The sequence below is a fragment of the Schistocerca cancellata genome, chromosome 2, assembly GCF_023864275.1.
Source record: "Schistocerca cancellata isolate TAMUIC-IGC-003103 chromosome 2, iqSchCanc2.1, whole genome shotgun sequence".
Taxonomy (NCBI): Eukaryota; Metazoa; Arthropoda; class Insecta; order Orthoptera; family Acrididae; genus Schistocerca; species Schistocerca cancellata.
Window position 1 is genome coordinate 6974446 of NC_064627.1, and position 20800 is coordinate 6995245.

General features: G+C 41.0%; 1 protein-coding gene across 2 annotated transcripts in view; it reads right to left on the reverse strand.

The window, feature by feature from the left end:
* Positions 1-20800, reverse strand: part of LOC126161294 (filamin-A) — a 917852-nt gene that overhangs the window by 422810 nt on the left and 474242 nt on the right. For both annotated transcript variants that reach the window (XM_049917033.1, XM_049917034.1), the window contains exons 14-15: positions 17483-17711; positions 16071-16202 (exon numbers count right to left, since the gene is read on the reverse strand). In XM_049917033.1, coding sequence (XP_049772990.1) covers positions 16071-16202; positions 17483-17711 — 361 coding nt within the window. The remainder of the gene's footprint in view (positions 1-16070; positions 16203-17482; positions 17712-20800) is intronic.

Sequence of the window (20800 nt, forward strand, 5' to 3'; positions counted from 1 at the left end):
CTGGACTAGGATCTGAATCTGCTGTTTATTGCAGTTAACCAACTTCTATGAAACCTGTGTGAGTGGACACCCAATCCCACTTATGTATGTGCATTTAATAAAGTCACTGCAGCTCCTGTATCCACTTGCATTTTTGGTGGTTAATGAAACACATGCAAGTTGATAAACAATTGTTCAGGTAGACAGTCATTGTAGAGATACAATTTAAGTTTATCAGGACTACTGTGTCCATTACATTTGGAGAGGAGTTACACACAAATGCAATGTGGCCTTTCTTCTGACACTTATTGCAAACAGCCCAATGCTTAGTGCACGAAGCATGGTCACATTGAATGAATAGTATGGGTAAGATGAAAGGGGGGCATGTGGCTGCTGTTGTGATGTGGCCTACTGCTAACCGACACTGCCTCGTGTGATGATGAGACAAAGGTTTTGCTGCATCTCATGACACTTCAAAGGACTGTCCTACATTGAGCTGCGCGGGATTAGCCGAGCGGTCTGAGGCGCTACAGTCGTGGACTGTTCGGCTGGTCCCAGCAGAGGTTCGAGTCCTCCCTCGGGTGTGGGTGTTTGTGATTGTCCTTAGGATAATTTAGATTAAGTAGTGTGTAAGCTTAGGGACTGATGACCTTAGCAGTTAAGTCCCATAAGATTACACAGTCATTTTTGCACTATATTGAGGACATCCATAAGTGTCCAATTCTTATACTGAAATGCTTCTTCATGGGCTTTCCATTCCAAGTACAGATGAATAATAACATCAAGAATCATGTGATCATTGTAGGATTTGTAATGGGTACTAGTGAGAAATTTACAGTGGCAGCGTAATCCATGCAATTCTGAAGCTCAGGCTTTGTAAGATTGGTTTGAGCATTTCTGACAATGTTAAAATTCTACAGTGTTGCAGTGACAAGCATTCTGTCACAATAACAGGTATACAGAAGCTTGCAGATTCCATCAACTGATAAGCTGGCGACTTTTTGTAAAGGCACAAGTTGACACAATTAACTGATAAATATGCAGTGAAAGCCAGGAAAGAAAGAATGCCCTATACAAGTTTGTGTGAAAAACCCAGAAATGTTGGCAAAACTGTGTCTCATAGGAGTCCCAACCTTCAGCTGATTCATCATATGCTGCAAAGGGTGACAGTTGCACTGATGGGAGAGTAGCCTGTCGCGAAGATGCAAACGCTACTTGATTGAGAGCGGTGGTGAGAGCCTGCTGTTGTTCCGTGAAAGCTTGCTGTTGGGCAATGATATGTTGAAGTATTTCTTCCAAAGATATGTTTGTCGACTGACTGACAATAAGATGTAGAGAAAATGTAATCCCATCCTCATTGCCAAGTTTTCTGCAGCAAGAACACCATTTATGGAATGTAGTTCTTTATAGAGCAACATGTCAGATACAATGAAGTACAGGTTGTGTGTAGCACTGAACACACTGACTGGACTACAGTAATACAGGTAAGAGAATAGACTGAACACTTGTTTGCGTCATATAAATAATACTGCTTCTTTGGCTGCCCACAGGAGCATGACAGGGGGTCCATCCCATCACCTCTATAAGACGGCCTGAGAACTGTATGGATGCACAATCTCTGAAATCGCATACATCATGAGTGAAGTTACCTCAATAAATCTTTTTGCTTGTTTCAGTTGTTCTTTGTATTTCAACGATACAAGCGCCTCATTGTCACTGAAGCCAGTTTAAATGTGTTTTGTTGTCATTAGGTCAAATACATTGCCATCATGAGTGGCTTTTGAACTATCTGTCCTAAGTAGTTTTCAGAGAATGCATTTAGTGGAGTTTTGTCAGACATCTTGACATGCTTACCACTTTTTGCAAAACTGGACTAGCCCAACTGATTTTTGGCTAATTTAAGCACGACTGATGAATGTACACACTAGTGAAATGAGGTTTTCTCAATAGTTTTTGGTTATATCTAGAGGTGAGTTTAGTGCCTGATAGAAAGGCCTAACTACAGGTTAATGCCTACCCCTAATAATGAGTCATGCCCATGGATTCTTGCATGCAGCTTCAATTTCTGTCTTGGTGGATTTGAGTTCCTGCTGCTACAAACACATCACTTACATTCCATATTAGCTTTTCCTTTCAATATACACTTACATTTTCCCTAAAAATGTCATTGCTCTTAATTTCAGGTTTCAACCAGCTATTTCATGACCTCCTCTACTTTTTAGGAACATTAGACACTACAGCTCTATGATACTTCAGCAGTTAATCACTATGGTTTTATTTTAATTACCTTCCCTTTGTGAGATATTGCTTATGATCTTACACGATTACTTCCAGGTCTTGTTATCTGGTTAAATGAGAAGTCATCCCATCCCAAACACAGTCAGCTACCTGAGTAGCAATCTCTGACTTTTATTGCATACCTGACTCACGTATGGGTATCCTAATGTAGTAATAATAGATCCTGTACTTCCTACAGAGGAAACAGCACTCACTCAAGAGGATAGTTCTCAAGATACCTGTTATGTAACTCTCAGTAGCCCTCAACCATACACCCACTGGTAGCAGCTTCCAATCTGTTGACATTACTTCCTGCTGCTTCCAAATGTCAGCTAATTCATCCCATGGTTGAGAACAGTATTCACAGAGCAGCTGCGCTGTGTATGGTGCTATGTTTTACAGAAGAGTAAACATGTAACTTTAAACTGAGCCTTGTTTTCTAAGCCTGCTGATTCTATTTTAATTCCTGGGTCTGCTTTGTTACACATATTAACAGTTTCCTTTAAGATCTGGAGTGACTAACACACAAAAAGAGATTTCTGTTATGACAACAGAAAAACCTGCATTAAAAATGATTTAATGCTATGGTCACTAAAAAATTTAAAAATAGCATTAACACACAACACATGCACAATTTACATCCCTATGACACGAGAAAAGTAAAGGTAACACAATATGTCTGTAAAGTAGCTACAGTACTTAAAATGTCAAATTCCAATTTATGACAAGATATCAACAATTATGAAAAGGATAGATTGCTACTCACTGTAAAGATGACACACTGAGTTGCAGACAGACACAATGAAAGAACACTCAAATTTCAGCCAGTGCTTTCTTGAGAAAAGTAAGGAAAACACACAAACATTCATTCAAGCACGCAATGCCTCATGCACATATGACCACTATCTCTGGCTGTTCAGGCTAAACTGCAACTGTTACATTGAACAAAAAATGTGTTGTAAGGATAACTTCAATCTGCAGAGTTAACAGAGGTTGGTGGTGGAGGGGAGGATCCAGGTGGCCTGGGTTGTGTAGCAGCCTATGAAATCAAGCATGTACAGAGTGACAGTTATTGAACAATGTGAAACTAAATTGTCATAACTTATGAACTGTTTGCATTAGGACATTAAAACTGCACGGTTGGCTGTGGAGCATGATGGGAATTAGTATGCACCATATGGTTCGGTTCAGCAATGAAGCCCACTTTCATTTGGATGGGTTCATCAATAAACAAAATTTGCGCATTTGGGGGACTGAGAATCCACATTTGCAATTGAGAAGCCTCTGCACCCTCAATGGGTGACTGTGTGAAGTGTAATGTACAGTCACAGAATAATATGTGTGATATTCCTTGATGGCACAGTGACTACCGAGTGGTACGTGAAGGTTTTGGAGGATGATTTGATCCCTGTTATTCTAAGTGACCCTAATTTCAGCAAGATGTGGTTCATGCAAGACGAAACTTGATCCCATTGAAGCAGTAGTGTTTGATGTCCTTGAGGAGCATTTTGGGGACTGCACTCTGGCTCTGGGGTACACAGAGGCCATAGGCATGGGCACTGATTGGCTGCCGTATTCTCTGGATCTGAACACTTGCGACTCCTTTTTGTCAGGCTATATTGAAGACAAGGTGTTCAGAAATAACCCCAAAACCACTGCTGAGCTAAAACAGCCATTCAGGAGGTAACTGACACCATCGATTTTCCAATACTTCAGTGGGTCATGCAGAATTTCACTAGTTGTCTGCGCCACATCATCGGCAATGATGGGAGGCATATCAAACATGCCATAACCTAAATTTGAATATAGTGACATTTACATTTTGAATAAAGTGTGTGCACACTGTAGTTTGTAACAAATTTACTTTTCTTTTTTCACATAGGTCAATAATTGTCACCCTGTATGTTCAGCTGCATATTATACCAAAGGGTGGTCCACTTTGCTAGAGCCACAGTTTGGTAGTGACCATTAATCTCGATGCACAGCCGGTATATCGATGACTGCTTTCACAGATGGCCCAGCCTCTGATGGGGTAGGATAAGCCTGTGACAGGACTGCGATAGGAAGTTCTGTGTGGGTGGACTGGGCAGGTCTTCCACCTGGGTCTTCAAAAGGGATATGATCCCTGTGGCAAGGAACTGGGATTGGGATTGGCATAGGGATGGACAAGGATGTTGTGGAGTTCAGGTAGGTGACAGAACACAGCATTACACGGGCTGGGCAGGATCTTAGGTAGGATGTCCCTCATTTCAGGGCATGATAAAGTCCTGAAAAAAGAATGTGGTTCATTTGGTTTAGTCTGGGGTGGTACTGGGTGACGCTCCTTTGCAGCTTGTTCTTGGGGGTGGTGGAAGGATTGGGGGGGGGGTGGTGTTGTGATGTGGCATGTGCCAAGCCACCTTTGAAAGCAGACTTGTATTGCCCTGCTGCAATCACTGCCAACTAACAGTCCGCCATGATGAATGCTCATCACCACACTGTGGCCAAAAGCAAAGTGGACCACCCTTTGGCATAACATGCAGCTGAACATAAAATTTTTAATTTCAATGGCTGCTTCACAACTAACGGCATCTAGATTCCCCATCCCCGTTAACTGCCAGTTTTTCTGAATTGTGCAGATGGGAGCTATACTTACAACACACTTCCAAAATGATCTCAGCTACAATCTACAATAACCACCTCTCACAGCACCCTTGACCCAACAGTTTTCTTCCCCTCTGTCATACCATCTCCTTCGAATTCATGTCCCCTCATCCTCATTGTGCACCACTCTCTGCCAAAGTGTCCACGAGCCTTTTCGACTCTTTGCACCTCTCCTTGAAGAAGGAAGATGAAAGAAGATTGGAGGCATTAGAAATGTGCATATGGAGAAGAACAGAAAAATTGAAATGGGAAGACTGAGTATGGAATGAAGAAGTATTAAGAAGAGTTGGAGAAGAAAGAAACATGCTCAAAGTCATCAGAAAGAGAAAACGGACATTGTTTGAGGAGGGACTGTTTATTGAAGGAGGGAATAGAAAGGATGATGGAGGGAAAAAGGGGAAGAGGAAAAAGAAGATATCAAATGCTGGACAATATCAAAGGAGAAAAATATTCAGAAATGAAAAGACTGGCTATGCACAGACAAAAGTGGAAGAGGCTTAACCCATGACAAGACCTGCCATAAGGCGAAACACCATACTAATACTACCTCTCCTTTTCTGCTCCCCATTTCCTCCTCCCCTTTCCTGATGGCTCCCTGATGCTGCACATGGCAGCTTTGTCCTGCCGCCTTATAATACATGCGATGCGTGCTCCACAATACCCTCCCCCCTACTCTCCCTTACCCTGCTATACCACCACCTTCCCTTCCCTCTGTATTGCTGCTTTCATTCAGTGCAACAGTTCCAGTAAGGCCAGAGTTAGTGGTCATGTGTGTGTGTGTGTGTGTGTGTGTGTGTGTGTGTGTGTGTGTGTGTGTGTGTGAGAGAGAGAGAGAGAGAGAGAGAGAGAGAGAGAGAGAGAGAGAGAGAGAGTTGCCTGCTTGAGTGAGTGTGTAGATTTGTTTCCTTTTTTCTGAAGAAGGCTTTGGCTAAAAGCTCAGTGTCCTTTTGTTGTGTGTGTCTGCAACCCAACATGTCACCTTGATGGTGGGTGGAAATGTGTCCTTTTCATAACTATTGATATTCCACCATGGACTTTGCATTGTTTGTTTTTACTGCAAAATATGTTATGTGCATCAGTATCGAGTATCCAGCCTGATCTTATTATCCAACTGGGACAAGACAGTAGGTCAATATCTGGTGAAAACTGCATTTTCATAAATTATGAAAACTAACCTTTTACCTGTGGATGCAAGCAGCACATATATTGCACCCATCTGCTCTTTCCACTTCTGTTTGTTCATCTCTTCCTCTTTCCCCTGTTTTTCCATTTCCTTCTTCCCTCATCTCTCTGTCCATCTCCTTCTCTGACCTGTCTCTGTCAGTCACCCCCTTTCTCTCTGTCCACCCCATCCCCCCCCCTCCTTATCAGTCCCCTCTTCTCCCCACTCTCTCTGTCCATCTCATCTTCCCATTTGTCTGCCTACCTCCTCCTCCCCTCTCTCCATCTCCTTCCCCACTCTCTATGTCCGTCTCTACTCCCATCTCTCTTATACTAAAATGTAGACTTTCATGGCCGGAAATATCATGTCTATTATAATTATCCGGGCTGTTATGCTGTGGTCGCACTGCACTGACATTTTCAAAACACGTGACGTCACGCCGCGGCGTGGGAGCGCGCGGACACGGAATTTAGCAGCAGTCAGTAGCGAGCCAGTGGGTGTGTTGGACCTTCCATCGAGCTACGGACTCCCTTGAAGATGTCTCCCGCAGTCGGAGACGAAATGTTGGGAATCGACACAGAATTCATCAACCGACCACGGCATAACAGCTCGGATAATTATAATGGACATCCCATCTCTCTGTCCACCTCCTCCTCGCATTTTCGCTATTCATCTCATCTTCCTGCTTCTCACTACCCATCTTCTCCCCTCCTCCTCTCCCTGCTCAGCCTTGCTCATCTGCATGTGCAGCACCTGCAACCCATGCTGCTGCTGATGATGATATTTGGTTTGTGGGGCACTCAACTGCACGGTCATCAGTGCCCGTACAAAGTCCCAGTTTGTATACAGTCCAATTTTTACACAATTCAATCTAGCCACTGTCACGAGTGATGATGATGATGAAATGATGAGGACAACATGAAGACTCAGTCTCCAGGCAGAGAAAATCCCCAACCTGGTTGGGAAGTGAACACAGAACTCCGTGATCCAGAGGCAGCAATGCTAGCCACTGGACCACATGCTGTGGACCCACACTGATATTACATGCACAACACACCTGTCAAGCAGGGCAGCCTAAATGTCAGAGGTTGAAAGCCTTTTTTAACTGTATCTCCACTCTCCTATGGCGGCTAGGGGAGGTAACACCCACAGTGCTGATTCTCAGATAGCAAGTAGTATGTGTACCAGATTTGGTTGAAATTCATCCAGTGGTTTAGGAGAAGATGTTGTACATGCACATTTACGAGGGCATGCTGAAAAGTAATGACTCTGAATTTTTTATTCTGTTCTCAATATTGGTTGAGGTATTACATGTCCCACGTATTACTCAGTCAAATTGCCTACTTCAATGATGAAATCTGCAACCATCTCCCACTAGCGAGTTCAGAATTGTAGTATGGAACATGGTGATGTTAATGTACTGTTTGTGCTTGAAAAATTGTGTTCTATAATCTGTTGCAAAAACTTAAGGAACATCTAGAAGGACTTCATTTTGATAGTGTTGGAGCATGTCAGGCAGAGCTCTGTCACCAAAGTCAAACATTCTACAGTGATAGAATCAACAAAATGGTCTCTCATTGTGGGGAGTAAGTTTATTGGCAGGGTGACTACGTTGAGAAATAAATACTGTGTAGAGGTATGAAGAGTAAAGATGTATAATGTTAACATAGTTTGTTTTATTTAAAAAGATTTAAGAGTTAAATTGCTTACTTATGAAAGGTCTCTTGTTATATTTTTTAATAAATATACTTTCGTAAGAAAATGAGATCTTAATGCTTCCATACATCATTTGTTTGTGAAAGCTTACTTCTCCATTGCTCCAACACTGTCATTATATCATAAGTAAAATGCATTTATTTAAGAAAGGCCTCCAGGCACAGACAAGAGGCTTTTCATAAGTAAAAGTAGCTGGACTGGGAATCAAATTTTTTTGTTAATTTAGTTCTATTGTGTTGGTCAACTTGTTTTCTGTTGAAGTTTCCTGGGCATTCACTTCGTATCTACACTCTCTGTGCAAAGCAAGTTTCATTTTAGTTTTTTATAAATATTGTTTTTAAAGTGTTCTGTTGCCCAATCACTCTGTTGATCATCAAATTCATTTAACATTTTTGCAATTGTTGGAGAATTTTGGCTTATGGCATGTAAAAAAGCTTTTTAAATCTGCACGATATTGGTGAAAAAAGAGTGAGACAGCTAAAAGAGCTATGATTGATGGGTAAGAGCCCTAGAAATCGCATATAGAGTATCGACTGCTGATATGGGGACATTCTCCTCACATGACTGAAATTCTACAAATTCGAAAGAAGGCAGTATGGGCAATGGCCAATGAGCAATGCCGGTAGATGAGAGCACTGCTGGCCACTATTCATACAGTTCAAAATATTAACAGTCATTGATCTCTAGATATATGTCTAAGCAATGTATGCGAAAAACAATATAGCAGATTTCAAAATGAGGGAAAACATACACCATCATAACACTAGTTGCAAAATAAGATCAGATATACACCTAGGCACAGGCTGGCAAGAACACAGAATCCATAGCTTAAGAATATTAAATAAACTCCCATTTTCTGTTTGGTCAGTTCACGTAACTAGCATCAGGAGCAAGCTACTTATTAATTCTTTCTACAATATAATTGAATTTATGAATACAAAATTAATTTACATTAATTTTTAAGGTTTTCATTTTGTGACATCATTGCCTGTATTTATTTATTATTTTATTGTTTAATATATCATTTCTAGGTTCTATTTGGAATATGTAATGCTCATTTAGTTTTAAGGTACTTCTGAAGGAAAACGTAATATGCTATCAATATAAAATGCCTATTCCATGCATGGTTAAAGAAAACATTAATTCATTTCCTGTGAAGACTAGTCACTATGCTTCCAAGGAAGTCAAGTACTTAGCCATAAAGTTTGACTTTAAAATGATGCATTCTTCATTCAGAGAAAAATACAGTTTAACTGATTCTGATTGTAAATACAGTTATTATTATAAAATTTATGAGGGGCATCTTTGAACTGTGAATTGTTTTATTCATCTCATGACGTGCATTTGCAATCCATTTGTTTTGTGTACAGGAGACATGTAAAAAATTTATAATTCAGTTACAATGATTTTTACACTAATAAATAATAGCACTAAAACAAATAATAACACTATAAGGACATATCTTGGAATATTTAACACATTGTATTCAGCTCAACTTTCCAGTTTGCCCTGCATGTATTCATTCACTGAGAAAAAACATTTCAGTATCAGTGCCTCATGTAGCTTTCTTTTAAGTGGACCTAAATTTACCTGCATCAAATTATTCTCTTTTAATTTATTACAAATTTAATTCCCATTTATTGAGGTCTCTGGGCATACAGTCTCAGGCAGTGGGTGGGAAGCACAAAATTTTCTTTGTTTCTATTAAAATGTGAATGGACAAAATGGTTTCCCCCAAATAATTCATTTCTGGTGCACAAAAATATAATAATCTCATTTATGTATAGGAATGGCAAAGTTCATATTTAAAATTTTGTAAATAATGGATGACATGGTTCTTTATTATTTACAGTGCACATATTTCAAATGATCTTTTCTGTCTTTTTTAGTATATGTACCATGTTTGTGGCAAAAAACAATACCGTACCCAATAATGGATTCAAAGTAGCTTGTCTATGCTACTTTTCATGTGTCCATGTCAGTTGCAGTTGATAAAATTTGCACTGTAAATGCAAAGCTGCTCAGTTTGTTTGTTAGGAATTATGTTTGCCTGCTAGTTCAAATTTTTATCTACATTTAAATCTAAGAATTTGATTGAGTCAGCTTCTTTTATATTTTGGTTAATGTGAACAATCTTAATCTGCTCACATTTTGACTGTTTGGTTCGAATTGCATCATGTGAGTCTTGGATTGTTTCTTTCTTCTACTGAAAAACTGGTGTTCTGAAGAAGGGACGGACCTGGGGAAGGATGGTGAGGCTAAGTCAGAGGCAAAGATTTCTTGGAAGGTGATGAGCAGATGGTCGGATAAGATTGGCGGAGAGTCATGGTTGGATGCTGGTATGAAAAGGAAGAGGCACGGTTCAGTGATGGAATAAGGGTGGTTTTGGTTGGAGGGATTGGTGGCAAAGAAGTGCTTCCATTGCAGGGATAGGGAGAAGGACAGTAGGTTTCTTACAAGTCCAGCATGATTAAAATTGGGTGTAGGGCTAAAGTTGTGTGGTTTTGATGAAATGGTTAACAACAGTATTATGAGAATGTTTTGGCTCTGAATTTGGTGAAGAGTTGATAGGGAGGTTTGACAAATTAGACTGCATAATTCAATAGCAATTATTGTTTTATCTAAAAGTCTGCATTTAGAAGAATCTTCCCTTACAATTCAGTTATTCAAAAGCAGAAATCTTTAGTTGTATCATGTACAAAGCCAGCGAACAACACTACCTAAGAATAGTATTAATTCTTGTAAACCTATGAAAGAAACAGTTAACAGCCATTTGAGTCAGTCTGTGGAAGGTTGTGATATAAGCAAGATCAGCACCTGAAATTACTGAACAGTGTACCACAGACAAGTTAGCACAAAGCACAAGTCATGAAAGGTGGCGAGTTTTATCTAAATTCAATGTCTGAGGGTTTATACAGTGATTGTTGTTCAATGACTGACTGAATTAACAATTAATCTTAAGAACTGTGTTGATTTTCAATAATGTTTTCTGTAAACTGTGGCAATGGTATTGGACTGTGAACTACATTATTTCCAAATGGCATTGGTGTGCAGATCTTTTTTCATTTTTATATGACTGTCTACTTAGAAGAACAGTGTAACTAGTGACTGTGTTAATGATTTACTTGCCACACACAAACTTTAGTCACCTCAGTGTTAGATTACTGCAGTCAAACAGTTACATTATATGAAATTAATCGAGTGCAGTATGTGGCTAGCTGTTATCCATGCGTAAATTATAGTAAATGGGACTTGATCTGATAAACTGTAAGTTATTCAACAACAAAGTGCTATTAAAGTATTTGGACTGAAAACCTGGTGTGGACCACACCATTTAAAATAGCCTGATTTAGACAATCACTTTTCAGCCAGGTCTGATGAAGGCACAGCTACTTATTAAGGGCATATTTACAAAGGTTATTACGGCTGTGGTTCAGCATCCAACCTATTGGCTAAAATCTAGCATCCATGTCAAAGATACCAACCATTTCCTTCACTGACTCTACACCACAGTCACTCCTTGAAGTCCTGGATCACTACCAGTCACAGTTGACACTACTTCCCTTTACACCAACACGCCTCATGCCCATGACCTTGTGTTATTGAACATTACCTCTCCTAACATCCTTGAGACTCCAAACCCACAACTTCATTCGTCATACATCTTACTAACTTTATCCTAAATCACAACTACTTTTTTTTCAAAGGGCAAGTGTAAAAGAAATCCATGGCACAGCCATGCACACATGCATGGCACCCTCCTGTGCTAACCTGTTTAGGGGTCTTCTAGAGATAACTTTCCTAGCCTTCCAAAACTCCAAACCACTGGCCTGGTTCACATTCATTAATGATATCTTCATGATCTCTGACTCAGGGCTAAGATAACCTAACCTCATTTCTTCACAACCTCAACACCTTCTTCCCATTCATTTCACTGGGTCTTTCTCAACCCACCATGCCACCTACCTGGACATCAACCTTCTCCTCCCTGATGGCTCCATCCACACCTCTGTTGACATTCACACCAGCCATTAACAGTACCTGTATTTTCACAGCTGACATCCCTTCCACACTGAAAAATCCTTCCCATACAGCACGGCCACTTGCCAACAGTATATCTGCTGTGACAAGAAGTTCCCTGCCCAGTAGCCTTCACAGTCAGGCACTTGCCGCCCCCCCCCCCCCCCCCCCCCCGACCTAGTCTGCAAACAGCTTTTCCTTGCCATATCCCCACAATCCTCCCACCACCTCCAAACTCCTGGTACAAAGGAGCACACGCTATGTCACCCAACACCACTTGTGATGAAGCAAACTGGGATCTCTTTACTTCCTCTCTTGTTTCGCCATCTGCCTCCATAAATTCATTTTATTTTCATTTCTGCCTAATTACCATTAACATGCATGAGTATAATCTCAATTGCCATAAAAAGAAAAGTTTGGCACTCAGTCTTAAGGAATATAGCACTAGGTCTAATTTTGTGCTTAGTTTTGAGTATGTAATTAATTTCCTAAGTTATTTTGACCATTCGTAGTTAATATCTTTTGTTGTAGGGTGAAATCAGTTATTGTTTTGTGACTTATAAACAAATATACATTGTGTACTAATTATAAACATTGGCAAGAAGAACTACTAGGATTCTTCAAGTATTTATTTGGCTCCATTCGGAAACATATTAGCAAAGCCAGCCCTTTACTAATTCCAAAATAATTACCTGGTTTGTCAAAAGTATTGTTTGTATAACTATATCTCTTAATTTCATTATTTAAACAAATAATCTGGCCTAAACTTTGTGATAGAAGAAACTTAGTGATATATGTAATGCTTCGTTGGCACAGGGAATTTTTCCAGACAGACTGAAATATGCAATTGTCAAACCTCTTCATAAAAAAGGAGATGAGAGTGATTTAAATAATTATAGACCAATCTCATTACTGACTTCATTTTCCAAGTTTCTAAGTTCGGAAAATTTATGTATTCAAGAGTAGTCTCACATTTAAGTGAAAATAATTTACTCAGCTTGTCACAGGTCAGATTCCGGAAGGGTTACTCGACTGAGAATGCTATCTACTCATTTGCCCATCAAATAGTAAAAGCCCTAAATAACACATTACAGCCAGTTGGTATTTTCTGTGAGCTTTCCAAGGCATCAGACTTAGAAAAACTCAGTTTTTATGGAATTGAAGGCTACACACACAGCTAGTTTGAATCATACTTAATAAAAGAAAGCAAAAAGTTATTCAGCATAACACAAATAATGTTGGGAGGGTGGTAAATTCTAGTGAATGGGGAGTTATCACAAAAGGAGTACCACAGGGTTCAATTTGGGGTCCTCTGCTGTTCCTTATTCATGTGAATGACCTCGCACTTAACGTTCAGCAAGCAGAACTAGTACTTTTTGGTTCAAATGGCTCTGAGCACTATGGGACTTAAATGCTGAAGTCATCAGTCCCCTAGAACTTAGAACTAATTAAACCTAATTAACCTAAGGACATCACACACATCCATGCCTGAGGCAGGATTCGAACCTGCGACCGTAGCGGTCGTGCGGTTCCAGACCGAAGCAACTAGAACCACTCGGCCACTCCGGCCGGCTGTACTTTTTGCAGATGACACAAGTGTTATATAATAAATTCCATTCCAGAAAAAAGCAGCTGAAGCTACTCTTAAGGATGTCTTTCAAAGAATTATTAAGTGGTTCTCAGAAAATGGACTCTCCCTTAATTTTGAAAAAACTCACTATATCCAGTTCTGTACACTGAATAGAGTCATATTGACAATTAATGTAGCATGAGAATAGGGCTCAGTTAACAGGGGAGATTTCTGCAAATTTTTGGGTGTTCACATTGATCTTATAATCCTATCTGCAGACAAAGGCTCCACCACCGTAATTGTGAACTACGAGGATTATGTGGCAGAAGGACTCTGTCAGCTGTCAGATTCTTCCACCTACAAACCGTGCCACAGTGATCCCATTCCGGCAATCCAGCAGGATCTCCAGTCAGTACTCAGTTCCTTAGACAACATCCCAGAACCTCTCCTCAGAGTCCATCTCTCTACTTCCCCCTACCACTCCCCGCACTCACAACTATATGCTTCCTAAAGTACATAAACCCAACCAACTAGGACACCTCATTGTGGCCGGTTGCTGTGCCCCCACTGAGAGAATCTCTGCTCTTGTAGACCGACACCTTCAACCTATTACCTGGAACCTACCCTCCTATATAAAAGATACCAACCATTTCTTCGACCGACCCTTCACAGTTCCTCTCCCTTTACCACACGGTGCCCTGCTCATCACTATTGATACCACCTTCCTGTACACTAACATTCCTAATGCCCACGGCCTTACTGCTATCGAACACTACCTTTCCAGACACCGTACGGATTCCAAACCGACAACCTCCTTCCTAGTCTCCGTGACCAAAGCTGTATCCTCACCCACAATTACTTTTCCTATGAAGGCATTACCTACAAACAAATCCGTGGTATGGCTATGGGCACCCGCATGGCACCATCCTATGCTAAACTTATTCGTGGGCCATCTAGGGGAATCCTTCCTAAAAACCCAGAATCCTAAACCCTTCACCTGGTTCAGATTCACTGACGACATGTTTGCTACCTGGATTGAAGGTGAGGACTCCTTATTCGCATTCCTCCAGAACCTCAACAACTTCTCCCCCATTTGCTTCACCTGGTCCTATACAACCCAAGAAGCCACCTTCCTAGATGTTGACCTCCGCTTCAGAGATGGCTACATCAGTACATCTGTCCATATCAAACCTACTAACCAGCAGCAATACCTCCACTTCGACAGCTGCCACCTGTTTCATACCAATAAGTCCCTTCCGTACAGCCTAGCCACCCGTACTCATCGCATCTGCAGTGACGAGCAGTCCCTCTTTAAATATACTGGGGGTCTCACTGAAGGCTTCACTGACCGTAATTATCCTCCCACCCTTGTAAAAAAACAAATCTCCCGTGCCTTATCTTTCCAGTGTCTCACAACCTCCCAAAGTACCACAGTCCGGCCACAGAGGAGCATTCCCCTTGTAACTCAGTACCATCCAGGACTGGAGCAACTGAATTATAGGGTTTCGATTGCCTCTCATCATTCCCTGAAATGAGAAATGTCCTACCCTCCTACCGTGGTATTCCGCCATCCACCGAACCTACACAATATACTCATCCATCCTTGCAGGACACCTGCTCCCAATCCCTTAGCTCATGGCTCATACCCCTGTAATAGACCAAGATGCAAGACCTGTCCCATACATCCTCCTACCACCACCTACTCCAGTCCAGTCGCGATCATTACCTATCACATCAAAGTCAGGGCTACCTGTGAAACCAGTCATGCGATCTACAAGCTAAGCTGCAACCACTGTGCTGCATTCTATGTAGGCATGACAACCAACAAGCTGTCTGTCCGCATGAACGGCCACTGACAAACTGTGGCCAAAAAACAAGTGGACCACCCTGTAGCTGAACACGCTGCCAAACACGATACCCCTCATCTCAATGACTGCTTCACAGCCTGTGCCATATGTAGCCTTCCCATCAACACCAGCTTTTCTGATTTGCGCAGGTGGGAACTTTCCCTTCAATACATCCTACGTTCCCATAACGCTCCTGGCCCCAACCTTCATAAGTCACTGTCCTCACCCATCCAACCCCCTCCCTGTTCCCATTCCAGCACTACACTGTCACAGTCTTTTAATTATTTTTATTTTTATTTCTCTCCTTTCCGCTACTTACCCCCTCCCCCTCTGCACCTTCTCACCAACCCTCTGTCTAAACTGCAACACTTCACTGTCTGCCACTCCCACCATACTACCACTCCCCCTCCCTGCCCCAGCCTCCTCCTTACCCCCACCCAGTCACCACTCCCATCATGCACTGGTGCTGTTGCTCGCAGTGTAGTTTCAGCTCTCTAAGACTGCAGATGTGTGTGCAAGTTGTGCTTGCATGAGTGTGTCTGTGCATGTATGTATGTGTGTCTACTGCTGACAAAGGCCTTAATGGCCGAAAGCTATGATTGTGTGAATCTTTTTATTGTGCCTATTGCAGCTCAGCATCTCCGCTATATGGTGAGTAGCATCTTTCCTTCTCTCATATTGTTCCATTCTGGATTTTCCAGTATTAATGTAAAGTTGATCAACATCCAGAACAATGAATACAGAGACACACAATATAGCATGAAGTCTATAAACATTCTATAGGCTATGGGATTTGACTACATGTGTCTAATATGATATCTATAACAATAGTAGCAATGACTTGAGTGATACTTACTTGATGTGCTCTCAGTTTTGGATGCGAGATTTGCCAGACTCTCAAGGCTCCCATATGACAGGAGGGACTTTGTTTTGGCAATAGCATCCCAAGAGTCTGCTCTGTGGTTGAGCCCACCAAGCATTGCAGAAACTGTAGTGACAAATATGAAAGCCAAAATTGTACATACAAAAAATTTTTCACTCAAAAGAAGTTTACTTTCAATAAGGTAACATTGTGATACAGTTTTCTAAAGTTGCTTTGTCTCAATAAAATTAACGACCAATGAAAAAAAAAAAAAAAAAAAAAAAAAAAAAAAAAAAAAAAAAAAAAAAAACTTTGTGCAAATGCATTTCAAACACTGTTATACTCGACTCCTTAGTTTTTCTCCCTTCACCTTTCCAGATTTTCAAATCTGTATTGTTGCATTCCATTGTTCATTTCCACATTGTGATGTAGTAACACTGGCCGACTTTTTCTTTTAGGTGTACAAAAAGCCAAAACCCACTCTGCTCTATTTTCGCTGACTCAGGAACCCCTGGTTTCATAGCTTTGAGTATCATTCAAATCCTTGTATGTGATTACTTTTATGCCACTAGGATGCCACAGTCTGATATCGGACAAGCTTTACTTTTCTGCCAACATTGTAAGACTTGTCGGAACTAAGATAACAAAGATAACTTCTCTCTCTCTCCCTCTCTCTCATGAATGTGAATTTCCCCTAATTCTAATTATAAGATGGTCAATACACAGTGCCCATTAAACACAAAAAAGATGGCGATTCTTCAGCAGAGCATTATGAAAGAAAATACATGAACAGGAAGCGAACATTGTGACGCATGAGGAGGTGTGACATAACAAACTGATAAGAATGGTGGAGAAAGTAATCAACAAAAATACCAGAATGAGAAATATAATCTGGTGACGAATTATTATTTTGAAGAAAGAGCAGTTTGATAGTTATAGTGACTACAATGTTTGGCTGGTATTAAGATATTTGGATTTCAAACCTAGCAAGCATATGTATTTTCAGATGTTCTGAATGTAATATTCATTTTTTATTGTTTTCAAATATCAAGAGCTCAGGCTTCACAGTGACTCAAAATACATATTGACTACAATTTCACTGGAAACAGGTAGGAGAAATGTGATCTTCATGCTGCTGTCCAGTGATACTGGGTGAGCCTTCCATTTGTTTTCAACTAGGGTTAACGTCATGATTAAAGGAAATGATGGTCACTGGGTAAGACATACAAGAAACATTTTTAAAGAAATGTCTTTTGGATTATAATGTCAAAATAATGATACAAATGCCTCATTTGCACTAAGTGTCATATACAGTACATGCGTCTTTCTGCATTTTATTTTTTCATTGAGGTTTCTTTGAATAATATAGTTTATAATCAATAAAGCTATTATATGTCATGTTTTACCTCTCACATTAGATGATGTATCCACTCCTTTGTCATCAAGCAAGTCCAGTGATCCTCTCCTCACTCTGCTGTTGCTGCTTTCAAAATGCCGACTCTGAGTTTCGTAATGGTTACTGTTACCATTATATTGTAAAGTTGGACTGTGTATAGGGCTTTTGAATGCTTGCGGACTTTGCCGTGAACTAGTTTTGAAGTGTGTTGGGCTATGGATAGGGCTGTTTGAAGTGATCTAAAACAAATAATTTAAACATTCATTCAGTAAATTGTCATAAATAATTGTGAGTATGAAGCAACAACAACATCTCCAATTTTGTTAAACATTACAAACTGAGAGGCCATGGTTAACGTATAAAAGTATTTACTAACATTGCAGCCCCATCTGCTGAAGACATCTTTCCAAATAAAAACCCAGGACAGCAGTTGGCAGTGTTTTATGTCTGAAGATGTCTCATGGAGACAGGGAAAAAATTTCAGTGTCTTATGTCTGGAAATGACTCATTCAGGCACGGAATGAAATAGTATTATATTTTTACCAAAGCCCTGCTGCCCTTAAGTTTTAATGGAAGGAAACACCAGCTGTGAAAGGCTTCATTGCATTAAAACTTTTGATATACAGGGTGTGATTCAAAAGTTTCAAGATTTAACTCAGAACTAGAAATTTATTGGACATTTAAGTACAGCACACTAAAATTCTTCAAAATAAGATCCTGCAGCATCAACACAGTGCTGCCAGTGCGTCTTCCACTGTTCATAGCCCTTATGGAAGGCCTTGGGCGTCATGCTGTAAAGGGCTCTCGTCAAAGCCTACAGGATGGCATCGATGGAGTCGAATCGCCTCACTTTTAGGCCTGTCTAGAGTCGGGGGGAAGAGGAAAAAGTCACTTGGAGCCAAGTCGGGGCTGTAGGGTGGCTGCGGCAGTGTTGTCATGTTGAACTTGACCAAAACTTCAGCAGCGGCACGCGACATGTGAGCGGACGCATTGTCATGGTGGAGAATCCAATCGCCCTCGATCACCGGGCAGATGTGGTGAACTTGATCCCTCAAGTGGCAGAGCACTTCAGTGTAAAAGTCACCAGTGACAGACTGTCCACGAGCAACAAACTCCTTGTGATTCACTCCTTTACAAAAAACACTCAGGTCTGTACTTGGAGACCCAGGTCTCATCACCAGTAACCACTTTTTCCAGAAGGTTCAGATCAACATTCAACCCTCGGTGCATTGCCTGGCAAACAGTCATGCGCTGTTTCTTCTGAACCACCGATAAAATTTTTGGCACCAGTTTGGCACACACTTTTCGCATAATCAAATTCTCCATCACAATCCTCGACACCATGCACTGACTGAGTCCCAGTTCATTGGCAATTACTCTAGTATTAAGGCAATCGACATCCTTTAAAAGTTCCCGCACTCTCTCCACATTTTGATCCATTCAGGTTGATGATGGCCTCCCAGAGCAGTCGTCATCTTCAACATTCCCGCGGCCATCTTTGAAAAATTTGTGCCACATGAAAACCATTGCATGGGACACGTCCTCTTCCTTAAAGGCCTCTTGAATCATACCGATAGTCTCCGTGGCGGTTTTGTTCGGTCGCACGCAAAACTTAATTGCATAAAGGTGCTCCAAGTGCTGCTCAATTTTTGCCTCTCCCACTTTTCGACTGAGGTCAATGACATGCACTAACACTGCAAGCAATGCACCATCTCCAGGGTTCCAGAGGCAACTGCTGCCACGTCAGTTCTTTCCCTGAGACCCCCCATTACTTTCCCCACCCGGCAGAACCGGTCCACACGTGTTCCCCTACTCAGAAATGAATCAGTCTGGAAACTTCTGAATCACACCTTGTACACAATACTGGATCCTTATTATGCAATGTAATGTCCCTCTGCATTTCAAAGCTTCACACCTGATTTGAAGTTTTGCAATCCCTCTCTCTCTCTCTACTCAGATTGCCAATGTCTCTGATATGCCTATAATTATAATGTCAGTTTTAAAACTTATATACAAAACAGAAATATTGTCCTGTCTTATGACCTCCAGGATAACTGGACACAATGCAAGTGAAACAAGTGAATGGCCTTCCTCAAGGCCCTAGGACAAAGACCATGGAACCAATCTTGTTCATCTGCCAATTTAATATAGAAAACACAAGCAGACCAAAGAGTAAATGCTTATCAAAGCTTCTTTTAGACCATGACATTAACATCCTTTTAATACAAGGAACACACACTGCAGACAAAGCACACCTCCAGTCGAAGGGAAAAATCCCAGGGTACGGATTGATTGGCACCACATATCACCTAAACTATGGCACCGCTACCTACGCAAAGAAAAATACTGATAATGTGAAGCTTGTCTTTAGATTTGACAGTGATAATATTCATAACACTGCTATAAAAGTGGAGATTTAACTACCATTAACATAAGCAAACCTCCTGCTGTTTCCTGGCCAGCAAATCAGCCTCCACTCATCGGCCACCCTGCCCTAATTGCAGGTGATTTTAATAGCCACCATACTGAATGGAAGTATAGGGAAAACAATGCAAACGGGCTGACTATTATGGAATTGGCAGAGATGCAGAACACGCACCTGATTTATAGCCATAAAGACATGGTATCCTTCAAACCAGCCAGATGGGGTTGGAGACAAATGCCGACCTATGTTTTGTTTCCACCAACCCAAGGGCTAAGCCAATCCCTGTTAACTGTCACATCGTTAAACACTTCCCGCAGAGCCAGCACAGACCAATCTTTCTTGAGGTGGGCATACAGATCCCCGTGATCCTTACATTTCCACTGCCCCAGTGGAATTTCTCCAAAGCTGACTGGTCTGGCTTTTCGAGAGATCTGGACTCTAACATATGATTCATACCTCCTCATCTTGAGCATTACCAAAAATTTGCTGACACAGTTATAAAGACCACTAAAAACACATTCCTAGAGGTATTAGAAAGCAGGATGGAGTGAAGCTAGTGAACAGCTGTATGAGGACTACAAGAAGAGCGGAAGATCTGAAGTTGCAGATGACCTCCTGCATAGTCTGGCTGAAGCTAGGAGGGTCAACTGGAGGAACACCATTGATAAACTGGATTTTTGATGCCCTAGCAGAAAAGCATGTCCTTCTGAAAAAACTAGGAGCTAATTCATATGTACCACAAACTAAATCAAGTATTACACTAGACCAAATTACCAACAACATAGTCAAAATGTCTACAGTACCTGTCGATAAAGAACATTCATGTAAAATAAAGAAAGAACTAAACACATTAAAGAAAAACAGTTGTGAACAACAAGACTTGTCAAAACCATTCACTGTCAC